Source organism: Chiloscyllium punctatum, chromosome 16, assembly GCF_047496795.1.
Source record: "Chiloscyllium punctatum isolate Juve2018m chromosome 16, sChiPun1.3, whole genome shotgun sequence".
Classification (NCBI taxonomy): Eukaryota; Metazoa; Chordata; class Chondrichthyes; order Orectolobiformes; family Hemiscylliidae; genus Chiloscyllium; species Chiloscyllium punctatum.
The window spans coordinates 31,287,776-31,304,407 of NC_092754.1; the positions used below are offsets into that span (position 1 = coordinate 31,287,776).

The 16,632-nt window shown below is 42.3% G+C and overlaps 1 protein-coding gene across 5 annotated transcripts in view; it reads right to left on the reverse strand.

Annotated features, from left to right (window-relative positions):
- The window catches only part of LOC140487128 (rho guanine nucleotide exchange factor 10-like protein), a 205,014-nt gene that overhangs the window by 21,929 nt on the left and 166,453 nt on the right, over positions 1-16,632 (reverse strand). For all 5 annotated transcript variants that reach the window (XM_072586666.1, XM_072586667.1, XM_072586668.1 and 2 more), the window contains 4 exons: positions 16,085-16,171; positions 15,758-15,969; positions 4,697-4,851; positions 3,917-4,059 (listed from right to left, as the gene is read on the reverse strand). In XM_072586666.1, coding sequence (XP_072442767.1) covers positions 3,917-4,059; positions 4,697-4,851; positions 15,758-15,969; positions 16,085-16,171 — 597 coding nt within the window. The remainder of the gene's footprint in view (positions 1-3,916; positions 4,060-4,696; positions 4,852-15,757; positions 15,970-16,084; positions 16,172-16,632) is intronic.

Below are 16,632 nucleotides of genomic sequence, written 5' to 3' on the forward strand. Positions count from 1 at the left end.
AAATGAGATAACAAGAATCCAGAGATAGTATACTCCTCTTAGGGTGAAAGGTAAGGCTGGTAGGTATAGGGAATGCTGGATGACTAGGGAAATTGAGGGTTTAGTTAAGAAAAAGAAGGAAGTATATGTCAGGTATAGACAGGATAGATCAAGTGAATCCTTAGAAGAGTATAAAGGCATTAGGCCTTTAACAGAAAAAAATCAGAAGGGCAAAAAGGGAACATGAGATAGCTTTGGCAAATAGGGTTAAGGAGAACCCAAAGGTTTTTTGCAAATACATTAAGGCCAAAGGGGTAACTGGTGAGTGAATGGGGCCCTTCAAAGATCAGCAAGACAGCCTTTGTGTGGAGCCCCTAGAGATGGGGGGAGATACTAAATGAGCATTTTGCATCAGTGTTTACTGTGGGAAAGGACATGGAAAATATAGAATATGGGGAAATAGATGGTGACATCTTGAAAAATGTCCATATTACAGAGGAGGAAGTGCTGGATGCCTTGAAACGCATATAAGGAGGATAAATCACCAGAACCTGATCAGGTGTACTCTAGAACTCTGGGAAGCTAGGAAAGTGATTGATGAGCCCCTTGCTGAAATATTTTTATCATTGATAGTCACAAGTGAGATGCCAGAAGATTAGAGGTTGGCTGAAGTGGTGCCACTGTTTAAGAAAGGTGGTAAGGACAAGCCAGGGAACTATAGACCAGTGAGCCTCATGTCGGTGGTGGGCAAATTGTTGGAGGGAATCCTGGGGGACAGGATTTACATGCATTTGGAAAGGCAAGGACTGGTTAGGGATAGTCAACATGGCTTTGTGTGTGGGAAATCTTGGTTCACAAACATGATTGAGTTTTTTGAAAAAATAACAAAGAGGATTGATGAAGGCAGAGAGATGGATGTGAACTATATGGACTTCAGTAAGGTGTTCAACTAGGTTCCCCATGGGAGACTGATTAGCAAGGTTAGATCTCATGGAATATTGGGAGAACTAGCCATTTGGATACAGAACTGGCTCAAAAGGTAGAAGAGAGGGTGGTGTGGCAGTGTTGATTTTCTGACTGCAGGCCTGTGACCAGTGAAGAGCCAGAAGGATCGGTGCTGGGTCCATTGTTTTTTGTCATTTATATAAATGATTTGGATGTGAACATAGCAGGTACAGTTAGTAAGTTTGCACATGACACCAAAATTGGAGGTGTAGTGGACGCAAAGAAGGATACCTCAGATTACAATGGGATCTTGACCAGATGGGCCAAGGGGCTGAGTGTGGCAGATGGAGTTTACTTCAGATAAATGTGAGGTACTGCATTTTGGGAAAGCAAACCTTAGCAGGACTTATGCACTTAATGGTAAGGTTGTGCGAGTGTTGCTAAACAAAGAGACCTTGGAGTGCAGGTTCATAGTTCCTTGAAAGTGGAGTTGCAGGTAGATAGGATAGTGAAGGCGGCGTTTGGTATTGGTCAGAGTATTGAGTACAGGAGTTGGGAGGTCATGTTGCGGCTATACAGGACATTGGTTAAGCCACTTTTGGAATATTGTGTGCAGTTCTGGTCTCCTTTCTATCAGAAGAATGTTATGAAACTTGAAAGGGTTAATAAAAGATTTACAAGAATGTTGCCAGGGTTGGAGAATTTGAGCTATAGGGAGGGGCTGGGGCTGTTTTTCCTAGAGCACTGAAGGCTGAGGGGTAACCTTAGAGTTTATAAAATCATGACAGGCATGGATAGGATAAATAGACAAAGTCTTTTCCCTGAGGTTGGGGAGTGGAGAACTAAAGGGTTTAAGGGTGACAGGGGAAAGATATAAAAGGGACCTAAGGGATAGCTTTTTCACGCAGAAGGTGCTGCGTGTCTGGAATGAGCTGCCAGAGGAAGTGGTGGAGACTGGTACAATTGCAACATTTAAAAAAGGCATCTGGATGGGTATATGAATAGGAAGGAAGGGTTTGGAGGGACATGGGCCATGTGCTGGCAAATGGGACTAGATTAGGTTGAGATATCTGATTGGCATGGACTTGTTGGCCCAAAAGGGTCTGTTTCCGTTCTGTTCATCTCTATAACTATGACTCCATGACTCCAGATCCTTAGCACTGCAGTTGACTTTTAACTGCCCTCTGAAACAGCCTAGCAAACGGCTTCCTGATGAAGAGCTCGTGCTTGAAACGTCGACTCTCCTGCTCCTCAGATGCTGCCTGACCGGCTGCGCTTTTCCCATACCACAACTTTCCGACTCTGATCTCCAACACCTGCAGTCCTCACTTTCTCCTAACAAGCTGCTCAGTTGGTTAATAAATATTAGCCTTGCCCAGGACATTCTCATCCCAGAATGACAAGCTAAAAATCTACCAGATGTAGTTTTCACTGAACTATTTTCATTTCACCTGCAGAGAAAACAGATTGTAATTTGCACAATCACCACCTCCTGACCCATGCCTTGCAGGAAATCCCATCCTGATAAACAACTGTGCACCGCGCCACTGCATGGTCAGTGAACACAGGACAAACATGTACAGTGAAAAACACAAAGGCATAGCTATAGTAACACTGCAAAGAACTCCCATTTTTCTTTCTCATTGCCATATTGTTGCCCATATTACAAATCTCAGAAAGCAAACAGGATTGGTGTTTTTCCCAGGATTATAGAATTAAAGAATCATACAGCATGGAAACAAGCCCTCCAGTCCACGTCAAACACAATCCCAAACTAAGCAAGTCCCACCTGCCTGTCCCTGGCCTTCTAAACCATTCCTATTCATGTACTTACCCAAGTATCTTTAAGCATTGTAACTGTGCCCACATCATCACTTCCTGAGGAAGTTCATCATCTCCTCTATCCCACACTTAAACTGCCCTTTGTAAAACAAAGTTGCCATCATGTCGTCTTAAAATCTTTCTCTTTTTATCTTAAAAATATGCCTCCTGGTTTTGAAATCTCCCATCTCGGGAAAAGGCATCTATCATTAACTATATGTATGTCCCTCATGATTTTATAAACCTCTAGAAGGTTGCCTCTCAACCTCCCATGCTCCAGTGAGAAACATCCCAGCCTTCACGGTGACTCAGTGGTTAGCACTGTTGCCTCACAGCACCAGGGACCTGGGTTTGGCTCCAGCCTCAGGTGACTGTCTGTGTGGAGTTTGCACATTCTCCCAGTGTCTGTGTGGGTTTCCTCCGGGTGCTCCGGTTTCCTCCCACAGTCCAAAGATGTGCAGGTTAGGTGAATTGGTCACGCTAAATTGCCCATAGAGTTAGGTGCATTAGTTAGGGGGAATGGGTTTGGGTGAGTTACTCTTCAAGAGGGTTGGTGTGGACTGTTGGGCTGAAGGGCTTGTTTCCACACTGTAAGGAATGTAATCTAATCAAAAAAAATTCTAACTTTCCATATACTGCAACATCCTGGTAAATCTCTTCTGAATCCTTTCCAACTATCTTTGTTTGTTACAGGAATATTTTTTAAATGCATCGATTTATGGATGTGGACACTACTGGCTGAGTTAGCATTTATTGCTCATCCCTAACGTCCCTTGAGAGGGTGTTGGTGAACCTCCATCATGAACTGCTGTAGTCCATGTGGTATAGGTACACCTGCAGTGCTGGTGTATTGAGGATCTCTCGGTTTAAGGTACCCAGTTTGGGCACTGCTATCTGGGAGAGAGAAATATGCTTTCTCAATATGTTGTTAATATATTCTTTTTTCAAGAATTTTCACACTGAAGTATCCAGAAATGGGAGGGGGGGGGGGGGGAAAGCAGAGAGTTAACCAATTTTCTTTACAATGTTCCTCAATGCGTCAGATTCAAGATCGACTCGCTGCAGCAGAAGGGAAGAATCTAGACCTCATTAACTTGATTAAAAAGGCTGCCCATGCAATCAGAATGCTCAGGGAAGGAGCATCTGCTGTCAGTCATATCAGCGTACATACCCTTGTAGTGAAGCAAGGAACATTGATCAACGTGACCTTGTTCCGACAGCTAGCCCACACCGTCTCATCCACTGCCAGCAGAGTTTCAACCGAAGCGCAACCAACCTTTACCAAGTGGGGAGTGTCCCATTCCCATTTCCCATCTGGAAAAAAAGTGAGGAGAAAAAGATTGAACGAGTTAGAGCAAAACGAGATTCCCTGATCACAATCACATACAGACACCACTGGGTATCACTCCAGCAGTAAATCAAGGTGGGGGCCAACAGGTGCAGTTGAGCTCAAACACCTACAACCAAAGGCACCCACTTATCACCCAACACAATGTCTGATAGAGATTAATCACATGGAGTAAGGGAGAGAGGGGGTTCACTTTTGTTCCAAGATTGTTCCATGCCAGTAACTATCTGCACACAGCGATGACTTCATCCATTTTAATGGAGACCATAACTTCTAGCCCAAGAACTTCTGATTCTGTTTCGATTCTCCTGCTCCTCAGATGCTGTCTGACCAGCTGTGCTTTACCAGCAGCACACTCTCAAACAGAAATTTTGAGTAAGACATGCCCAAGCGATTGGGGAGACAAGGTTGAAACCCTACAGTATAGTTCTTGCTCAGGTTGCTGAATCGGTTTTACAAAACCCACCCCTCGATGATACCAAAGGGCTCAATGAGAGCTGCACCAGTAATCTGGAGAAAGCTACTGTTTCACTTTACAGCTGGGGGTCAGGAGCTGGGCGGAGGAAGTCACGCCACATACCCAACATTTTGCCGCTCACTCACCGTTTGTCCTGGTGTATATTGTGACGGTCCCATCCTGCAGGCCAGCAAACAAAACATTCAGCAAATGCTTCAGGCACACAACAGGCACCTCTCTCGGGCTTTTAAATATAAAAAGATGCTGGGTTGCCATGTCGACACTCGCATATCCCATAATACTGAAACAAAAGATAGATTAGTTGTCTGGTTTCTGCTCAGGATTAAATCAAAATTAGACACCAAACTACATCTCTCACACACAAAGAATCAAGCGTATTTCTGGCCTAACATTGGGGACAATTGTTGCCATCTAAAAAATTACATTCTCCAACTCCTTGCTCCAGATCGTGGATCTGTTATAACTCTCTCGCAAACCATCTCATCCCTTTTCCTACCCATCCACACACCCAAAATATTTATACAGGATCGTATCTCTGGTTACTTAGAGGATACAGAGTTGGAGGAACTTGTTCCCCCAGAAAGCCATGAAGGCAGTGTCACTGAATATACTTAAAGGAAAATTCTCACTGACAAGTGACTGGAAAGGGAACAGGGCGAGGAGGAGAGTGGGGTTGATACCACAATCTGAGCAGCCATGACTTTATTGAATGGCAGAGAGGGCCTGATGGGCTGAATGAGCTATGCCTGCTCTTAGTTCATATGCTTTTAACTGCTGGCTGTGAAACTGTTTTTCAGTAAAGGAGTCAGAGCCTTTACAAGAGGTGAAGAAAATAAAACATATTCTGTCCAACTGGAATTAAATTCAACTCTGAATCTTTCTTCACTCTGCACAGGATATATTCAATATCAATTAAGAAATACACTTCATAAATAAGGGGCTGTTAGACTGATGACTTTACTCTCAGTATGTAACATCAAGGTATACACTGTGTGGTTTGAGGTCCCCATTGTAAAAAGTAGCCCCGGGCTCACAGACAATTGAAAGGTCTGTTTTGTCGACAGATGTACTTTCAACAAAACATGTCCACCAACAGCACCTACTGTACACTTTGACCAAATTAACACCTCAGAGGCTCATTTAAAATCTATATCTACCCTTGGGAAATTTTAAGATCTCATTTTAATTGGTTCACAGACATGTTCTTGCTGACATTTGTCACCCATTCCGAAACGACCTGCAGGAGGTGGTAGTGAGCTGTGTAACGGACCAGGCCAGATCCACTCAAAACATTTTAAAGGAGGTAGCCTGGACTTCCACTTTTTCTTATTTTGAAGGCAAGCATGAAGTGGATATTCCAGGGGTGATGCAGCTGGTCAAACCACTCGGCTTTAAGCAAAACAAAATTTATTTAAACACTCCAGTTGAAACACAAACAAAAGAAAGCCGAATTTAGAATAACTTCATCAAATTACTGTTCCAATACAGTAAAATCCCATAAACACATCCTTTGACAAAAAGATAAATTCAAACACAGATTCTTACAGGAAGGAGGGAACAACATTCAGAGGGAGATTTCAGAGCAAGTCAAGAGGAATATTTTACTGAAGTTTGCAACTCTTCTGGACTCCAACATCTCGTGGCTGCTACAGGCTAAAGCAAACTAGAAAAAAAACCTAAAATGGGAGCTGATCTCTTCCCTTCCATTGTTAAACTAGACCCCTCGGCACCTCTTCAAAAAAAAAACCCCAAGGACAAAACAACCTTTTTAAAAGTGACAGCATCATCACAGCTACCTTCCTGAACTAAAGTCCGTGGTGGGGGAGAGGTAAGTTCACCCCCAATGCAGCCAGGAAGGATTGCTGGGAATCTGAATGTAAAGGACAAAATGCTAAGAAACTTCTGTGCACGCAAGAAGTTAACTTTCTTGTGTTAGCTTCATGAAGGTGCTTAACTTTAAATATTTTCTTGCATTTTAGGGTTGTTAAAAAGGCATTTGGTGTGTTGGCGTTTATTGGTAGGGGATTGAGTTTCAGAGCCACAAGGTCATGCTTCAGCTGTACACGAGACTGGTAAGGCCACACCTAGAGTATTGCATACAGTTCTGGTCCCCGCATTATAGAAAGGATGTGGAAGTTTGGAAAGGGTTGAGAGGAGATATACTAGGATGTTGCCTGGTGTGGAGGGAAGGTCTTACGAGGAAAGGCGGAGGGAACTGAGGCGGTTTTCATTGGAGAGAAGACTGTTCAGAGGTGACTTAATCAAGACGCATAATCACAGGGTTAGATAGGGTGGACAGCGAGTGCCTTTTTCCTCGGATGGTGATGGCTAACATGAGGGGACATAGCTTTAAATTGAGGGGTGATAGATTTAGGACAGATATCAGCGGTAGTTTCTTTACTCAGAGTAGTAGGGGCATGGAATGGCCTGCCTGAAACAGGAGTAGACTTGCCAACATTAAGGGCATTTAAATGGGTATTGGACATACATATGGATAATAATGGAACGGTGTAGGTTAGATGGGCATCAGATTAATTTCACAGGTTGGCACATCGAGGGCCGAAGGGCCTGTACTGCACTGTAATGTTCTATGTTCTATTTTACCATCCTGCTATGTACTTCCAGCAATTTGTGTTTGGTTTGATTGCGCAGTCCTCACATCACCTGTTTCAGCAACAGTTGAATGCAGTCTGTCAACACTCGACATTGTCTGGGCAATGGGCCAGAGAGGAGGCAGAGTGTGTTACTGTTTACCCCAGCTCATCAGTCTAAAAACATCACCATATTGTACCTCTATAGGATGCAGAGGAATTCATGGGTTCAAAGCAGTTTTTGCTTCTATAATGTTCATGTGTCATCATATTACTGTTTTCCTCAGTGGACCTGATATTGACAAGCCAATCAGTCCGGAATAAATCACAATAGTTCCAGCTCATGAGGCAGCTATTTGACCCATCCAAGTCTGTGTTGGCTCTCTGCAGGAGCAATGAAACTAGTTCCACTCCCCCTGCCTTAATAGCACCACAAATCATTTTGCTTCAGGTAATTAGCTCCGGCCTTGTGGTGCAGTGTTAGTGTCTCTATCTCTGAAGGAAGAGGCCCAAGTTCTGGTTCAAATCCCGTCTGCCCAGGGTCCTACCATTTCCCAACAGTTTGATGGCACATCTGACAGTGCAGCACACCCTCAGTACTGCACTATGTGTCACTGCAGAATTAAGAATAGGTAGGACACATTTTCTCTGCTGCCAGACACATAGCTGCTTCTTGTTTCCCCTAATAAGGGGATTACTTAAGAGTAAACAGCAGTCAGTTGCTTCACAAACCTGACCTGAATCTAAGTGCACCATGCTTTACAGTGATCCATTATGTACAGCGTGATCCAAACACTGATCAAGAATAAAAATCAGCTCATTTCCATCAGGAACATGGATCTTAGGATCTCTCCAAAGACATTAATATGGAGCCAAGAGTATGCACCATCTGCTCATTACTCTCTAATCTTTCTGCTGAAGAATGAACATTCATGTGCATCAGGTAAAACAGAAGAAAGAAATAATTTACATGTATGCACTTCTTTCACAATCTTAATGTCCAAAACACATTTATGGTCAATTAATATTTTTGGGGTGGCACGGTGGGTCAGTGGATAGCACTGCTGCCTCACAGCACCAAGGACCCGGGTTCGATTCCACCCCCAGGCAACTTGTCTGTGTGGAGTTTGCACATTCTCCCAGTGTCTGCATGGGTTTCCTCCAGATGCTCTGGTCACCTCCCATCGTCCAAAGATGTGCAGGTTAGTGGACTGGCCATGCTAAAGTGCCTATAGTGTCCAGGGACATGCAGTCTACCTGGATTAGCCATGGGAAGTACAGGGTTACAGGGATAGGGTAGGGGGTTGGGTCTGGGTGGGGTGCTCTTCAGAGAGTCAGTGGTCTTGATGGGCTGAATGGCCTGTTCCCACATTGTAAGGATTCTATGTTGGAACATAAAACTAGCAGTTAAGTTACACACAGCAAAGTCCCTCAAACTGGCTGAGAAATAAATATTGCTCAGGACACAAACAGCTCCCCGGTTCTTCACTGAAATATAGTGCCAGGAATTTTTAAGTTTACTATAAGAAAACAGACATAGTCATGTTAAATCTGTGTGATGAAAGGTGTGACATTTATACATATTAATTTATATTTTTAAGAGTAGGATATTAAACTTGTAGCTAGGTTTTGTAGATTTGTGTGTGAGATAATTAATAGTTAACTAGGTTAATCATTTTGTAACTGTTTTTATGGATCACAGAGCAGATGCTTGAAAACCTCCTGGGATGTTAATGGAAGCTTGCTTACATAGTAGGGCTTTATGACAGGAGAAGAAAAAAAACATTAAACCGTTAGCTTAACTAAAGCTAACACAAGCAGTTTCTCTTTTAATTTAGATAAAAGCTTCTGCATTTAGTTCAGAAAAGATGTGGCTACAGTTTGATCCAAAAATAGTTTCTCCCAGAATAAGAAGTTAGTTCAGAACAGTTGAGGAAATAATTAGCTCAATGAAAGGGTGTAGTTTCAAGACCGGGACCGTTTGGTTATAAATCTGCATTTATTATTCAAAGCTGATAAAGTCAAAAATCTCAGTTATGTGAATATGCAAGGAAAAGATTTCATAGGATTGGAATGGAAGTCAAAACAGGAAACACAAGCCCACAGATTCAATAGGGCAGGACAACTTTTCTGAATTTTGATTAATTATAAAGTGATATTAGATGGGATTTTGTTTCATTGGGTCTTTGAAATCTTTTAGAATGTGTTAAATGTTTTAATGTATTTATCTTCCTTTCCTCAAGCTGGTTTTATTGTTAAAACAGAATCTGTAGTCTAGCAAGCTGCAGCATGAAAGGCCACCAGTTTCAATTAAAAAAAAAAGAACAAATTATGATCTAGTGAGCCAGATTTCATTCTGGGATCGGACTTGTCTAGTAGTAACATCAGCCGGTATCATAACACCCATTGTCCCGAAAATGGGAGCTCCAACGTAGGACCCCTTCAGAGCATTGAGAACCAAGGGCAATAGTGAGAGCCCACTTCTCAGGGAGTTAGGTAACACTGACAGTCTAACAACATAAGCAATGGCATTTGCTTAAACTGTGAATATATAGTGTTGGTCACCTGCATCTCGAATCTTGTCCACCATTTATGTACTCACCTGCATCATGCTCACTCTTATAATGACTCATATTTAAAATTCTCAAACTCGTGTTCAAATCCCTCCCCAATTTTATAACCAACTCTGGTTCCTCTCAACCAACCAAGGTCTCTGTGCTCCTCCAACTCAGGGTTTTTTTATTGTACATGTTTGGTTTCCTTTACTCCAACCTTGGTCTTCAGCTCTCTGCGCCCCAAGCACTGAAATTCCACCCTGAACCACTCCATAATTTTCTTCCCTTCTTGGATGCTGATCCTTACAATCTATTCCTTTGTGCATGATTTTGGCAAGTTGCCCTAATACCTCCCATGGCCTGGTGTTAACCTTTGATTGACAACATTCCTGAGAGATACATGGAACATAACAGTGCAGTACAGGCCCTTCAGCCCTCGACATTGTGCCAACCTGTGAAATCAATCTGAAGTCCATCTAACCTACACTATTCCATTATTATCCATATGTTTATCCAATGACCATTTAAATGCCGTTAATGTTAGCGGGTCTACTATGTTGCATGCAGGGTGTTCCACGCCCTTCCTACTCTCTGAGCAAAGAACCTCCTTCTGACATCTATCCTATATCTATCAGCCCTCAATTTAAAGCTATGTCCCCTTGTGCTAGCCATCACCATCCAAGGAAAAAGGCTTTCCCTGTCCACCCTATTTAATCCCCTGATTATCTTGAATGTCTCTATTAAGTCACCTCTTAACCTTCTCTAATGAAAACAGCCTCAAGTCCCTCAGCCTTTCCTGATAAGACCTTCCCTCCATACGAGCCAACATCCTGGTAAATCTCCTGGGTACCCTTTTCTAATGCTTCCACATCCTTCCTATAATGCGGCAACCAGAATTGTACGCAACACATCAAGTATGGCCGCATCAGAGTTTTGTACAGCTCCAACATGACCTCATGGCTCCAAACCTCAATCCCTCTACCAATAAAAGCTAACACAAATACTGACTCTTTCTACAAAATAGCAAGTTAAGTGTAACTTGGGTTTTATTGAGGTGTCCCCTTACAGTTCAATAGCCTGCCCAAAAGATTGGCTGAGTTCAGCCATTTCAAAAGGAGCCAGGTTGAGTTATAAGAAAGTTACTGGTATTTTCAAAACAGGTGTAGTAAATGGGATGATTCTGTAGTAAATAGGGAGTGAAACAAAATCATGCAAACTGAACAGAAAGACAAAAAAGATCTTCTAGCATCTCTCACCCTCTTACAACATGCCAGCGTTTCACTAAACTGAGCACATCTCTACTTCCCTCACTGTTATATCATGGGAAATATGGCAACTAATTTGCACATCAAAATCTCCCACAAATGCTAGAGATAAGAATTGGATTTTTTTTTAAAAATCAGGTTATCACATGTTGCTTCAGGATAAATACTGGCGAGGACACCCTGCTCTTCTTGGAAATAGTGCTGTAGGATTTTTACATTGAGCCGAGGAAGCAGAGTCGGTGTTTGATCATCTTCTATGCACCTCAGACAATACAGCACTTCCACAGTACTGCACATGACTCTCAGTCTAAATTTCATGCAGAGTGACTTGAACCTAAAACCTTCTGACTCAGAAGCAAGTGGGTCACCCATTGAGCCACAGCCAGCGTTCAACTCTTACTCTGAAAAGAAAAATCGCTCTGAATTAATAGTACAACCACAGAACAGTTGTAACACCGATGACAAGCCAAATCGCAGCCTTTGTGCCAGCTCTTGATATGATCAACTGAATAAGTCGTCCTCCTCTGGCATCTCCTTTATCGCCATTGGAAATGTTTCTCAAGATCTACGCTGCTAAGACCCTCCATGATTTTGACCATTTCTATCAAGTTTCTGCTCATCTTCTCTAAAAAGATGACAGCCTCAGCTTTGCCAATGTATCAATGAAACTGAAAATTCTCAACCACCAATAAATATTTTAAATCTTCTTTGTACCCACTCCGGTGCCTGCACATTTTTCCTAAAAGGTGGTGTCCAGAAATGGAGACAACATTCCAGTTGAGGCCACATCAGTGTTTTGAAAACATATACAAACATTCACTACAGTGTCTTGTTTTTTGTAACATAAGCTACTGTTTATAAAACCTAGAATCCCAAACCTCCAGCCCAGTCCTTTTACTAAGGAGGAAATTATTCAATTTCTTTGCTGATTCTACCAAAATATATCACTTCACTCTTCTCTATAATAAACTTGTGTGTAATTTAAGGGGAAAGATTTAAAAGGTACTTGAGGGGCAACATCTTCAAACAGAGGGTGGTTCGTATGTGGAACAAACTGCCAGAAGAAGTGGTAAATTCAGGCACAGTTACACCATTTCAAAGATATTGGGACAGGTACGTGGATAGGAGAGGTTTAGAGGGATATGGGCCAAAGGCAGGCAAATGGGGCTGGTTTAGTTTGGGAAACCTGCTGGGTATTGACGAGTTGGACTCAAGGGTCTGTTTCCATAACACTATAAATTAATCTGCCATGTGCTTGCTCATTCCACCAGCAGTAAGAGAGAGGTCAATTTAGCTCAGTTGGCTGAACAGCTGGTTGGCACTGCAGAGTAAAACCAGCCCTGGGTGTCTAATGAGAGAGCAGTCCTATGGTCAGATAGGTCAATGGAGACCTTACTTTTACATTCCAATCTTCCTCCATCCATCTTCTTGATATCCATCACTAGTTTCCTTATATTTCAACAGTCTTCCACGTTTGTGCCTTCAGTGCATTTTGATACCATTCCTTGTACAAGGCTAGGTTATTAACATAGATTAAGAAAAGCAGCAATTCAAGTATCAAATCCTGGAGAAATCCACTTTAGATATCACCCTCCTATCCACTAAACTATCATGCACTACAGTACCACTCAGCTTTCAGTCAGCTAGCCAATGGGATATCCGTGCTGCCAATCCCCTGTTCAATCCATGGACTGTAACTTTGCTGGCACATCCATTTTATGGTACTGTTATATGGCACGTCAGCGTATGCTTTTTGGAAGTTCAGGTGAAATCAATATTTTAAAATTTTATATTCAGTAGCAGGAGTTTATAATTAACAAAATTGAAAATTATTTTGAATACTTAAACCACATTAAGATTTTGGCCAACCATTGGGGAGACTAGAGTCAGTTGACTAGAGGAAGTTGACTAGAGAACAAAACTTGACTGACCCCTTCTGTTCAAAATTAGTATTACATTCATTCAGTTGTGTTGAAAAATTGACTCATATCATTTTAGCACTCACTTTACATTGCTTGGAAACAGAGTCATACAGCATGGATTCAGACCCTTCAGTCCAACTCGTCCATGCTGACCAAGTTTCCCAAACTAAACTAGTCCCATTTGCCTGAGTTAGGCACATATCCTTCTAAACCTCTCCTATTCATGTACCTGTCCAAACATCCTTTTAAATGTTTTAATTGTACCTGCATCTACCACTTCCGTAGGCTGTTCATTCCACACACAAACCATGTGAAAACGCTTTCCTTCGTGTCCTTTTAAACCTCCCCCCCTCCCAGTTTTGAACTCCCATGCCCTTGGGGGAAAAAAACTTTGTTATTTACCTTATCTATATGCCTCATGATTCTATAAACTGCCATAAGGCCACCTCTCAACCTCCTATGCTCCAGTAAAACAAAAGGGCCCAGCCTATCCAGCTGCTCCTTACAACTCAAACCATCCATTCCTGGTCAAGACTCTGATTCACCGTACACAGCCCTACAAGCTGCAGTTCAACTTTCTGCCTTTGCCAATACCAACAGAAGTTACTTTTAAACATTCTCTCTTGAGAATTTCATGCTGATTACATCAGCGTTGTTGTTGGTTGAAACTCTTCCTCAATGAGTATCAATCACTTCTGGACCACTGAAACAAATTGCTGGAGAAACTCATCAGGTTAGGCAGCAACTGTGCAGAGAAAGCAGAGTTAACATCGCAAGTCGAGTGAACTCAGAGGAGTCCCCAAATTTGAAACAATAATTCTGCTTTCTCTCCACACATGCTGCCTGACCTGCTGAGTTTCTCCAGCAATTTCTGTTTTTGTTTCAGATTTTCAGTGTCCACAGTTTTTGGCCTTACTTCTAGATGTCTGGAGGGTGACAGTAATGCCCTCCCGTTCAGACTAACCTAACTATTTTCTTCAATCTTGCCAGAGAAGTCGCCTTTTTCCACATCGAACATCAAAATCTCACAACAAGATTGCCAAATCAGTGCCTACGTTTTGCTCTTTTTTTAAAGAGTTTACACACAAACAGAAATAGTATTTGCAAAGTATGAGCGTTATCAAGAAAGAAAACAAAAACATAAGTAACAGGATTAGGTCACAGTGAGTGCATTCAACATCGTAAAGTAGATGCAGGATAAAAAACTAATCAGATCATGGAAGTCCCAAGGTGCGGAAGCTTTGAAATTTTGTTGTGGAAGGTTAATAGCACGTTTCTGATTAAATTCTTTTGCTTGCTTTTTCAAAATAACCTGATCAAACCACTCAAAAAAGGAAGCAAAATATCAAGGAAAAACTGGAAAGCTGAAATAAAACTGAAAGTGATGGAAATGCTCATCTGCAGAAGGTGTTGTCAGATTCGGCTGAGATGTTCAACTCAGAGAATGTTCACTCAGCTCCTCTTTCCACAGATGCTGAGAGACTGAGTGCTGTATGTGGGCTCCTTCATGCCTGAAGTGATCTAGTATGGATTGGCATATCTGCTGCTCTGATCTAACTTTTCATTTGATTTATGTATTATTGTCACAAGTACCAGGGTACAGTGAAAAGTTGCATTTTGCATGCAGTACAGGCAGGGTCATAACATACAAAAGATCATTGAGTGATTGAACACAGCGAGGAATACAATGTTACATCTGCAAAACTGGAAGTCTTTGCACAGTATGCAATATGAAGCTTAATAACACAGCATAAATTTGCAGACTACCTAATCTACATTATTAGTAGCCTCAGGTCTGTCACCCACAAGTTCCTTCTTTACTTTGACTAAAGCTCAATGACATTAAGCCCAAAAGAATTAGGAACAGGAGTAGGCCATTCAGCCCCTCAAGGCTGTTCCGCCATTCAATAGGATCATGGCTGACACAACGTTCCTCATACTCACTTTTCCATAACTCTTGATTCCCTGAGTGCCCTCAATTAACCCCTTTGGACCCATATAGAGAACATATCCAGCACTTTGGTGTTCAAAAGAAACATGGGTAATATTACAAAGAATTTCGAACAAAAACTGCACAATTACAAAAGAAATAATATATTTATTGTCCTCTTTTGTGAACCGTGATCACAAGGAGCCCTTATGTTACAGAACCACCTGTTACAATCTGCTAGTACTGTGCCTCACTTAGGCCGTACAATTAATTGTATGAAACACCAGTGACATTGAAGCAACAATTAAATGAATCACCTTTATTTATCCAGTTCATTTAGTTGAACTTGGTAAAGTTGTTCCTCAGTCAACTGAGAAAGCAGTATAAGTCAGCTGTGGGTACAGGGATATCACAGAGTCAGAAGGCTGTTGGTTCATGTCGCACTGCAGGGACTTGAATATCACAATCAAAGCTGACATTCCCTTGAAGTACTGAGGGGGTACTGCACTGGCTCATGCATGGAGAGGGAAGGGGGGATCAAGAAAGCAAAGCTCAAATCTTCCTACAAACATCAGCTGGATGAGAAAAGATCCTGTGCAGGACTCAAAAGGGAGAAGGCAAGCCTTCCATTAACTGATTATTCATTTCATTCTCATACAACCTGTCGAATACAAATTAGCTGCCTTGCTTCCCTACATTATAAATATGGTTTCATTTCAAAGTGACACACTGGATGTGAAACAAGGTAGAATGCCCCAAGATATGCCTCAAGGCTAAAAGCATTTTGTTCCCCCTCTCCCCTCATGGAGGAAGTGGTATTAGCTACTGGTGACACAAAATGTACTGATCAGCAAAATGTTAATGGAAGGAACTTGAAGAACTGACAACTCTGGAGAGCAAGTTAATACAAAATGGATGCCCACCTGCCGTCTTGAAGTCCCATAACAATAATTGGGCTGTCTCCTGGTTTGTCCATCGGACAATCGACATCGTCTTCCTCTCGGACCGTTAGGGGGATATACTCCATGCACAAGACCCAGGAGCTAACCTGGAAGGACTTGACGTGCTTGGGAGCAGATCTGTTCAAGGAGAAGAGATCAACCTGCCCCAGCCCCTGTTCTCGCCCACTGCCAATCTGTGAAAGGGCACATGGAAGGAAAAGAAACAAACGTTAAGTTTTGTTCAGCTGTCTAAAAGGAGACCATAACTCCTATCATTAGCAGTTCCCTGCCAGTGTCAGGATGGCTTACCCAAAGGTATCCCTGTGCCAGACACGTACTGGCAATGGAGATCCCAAGTAAGGATGATTGCACTGGAGTGTGAAGAGCTGCTGCAGGCTGCAGGGAGAGGAACATATTGGAGTGGTTAATAAATGCTCCTGTTCTCCTTTTACCTGCTGTGTACCATGCGCTAAGCCCCAACTTTGAGAAAAATAATCTTCTTTCTCCAAATGAAGATGTCCCTGCAGCAGGCACTTACTGGTGTACTTCCTCTGTGGACATCAACACAATCATACAGGAACTGTGGATGCTGGAAATCAGAAACAGCTGGAGATGTGGATAGTGCCAAAGGATGTTATAGGTTATAGAAAGACAGGTTAGCTGCAGAGCTGTGCTGAGAGGTAGCAAATGGAGTTTAATGCAGAAAAGTCAAAGGTGATTCACTTTGGAAGGAGTAACAGGAATGCAGAGTACTGGGCTAATGGTAAGATGCTTGGTAGTGTAGATGAACAGAGAGATTTCAGTGTCCATGTACGTAGATTCCTGAAAGTTGCTACCCAGGTTGATAAGGCTGTTAA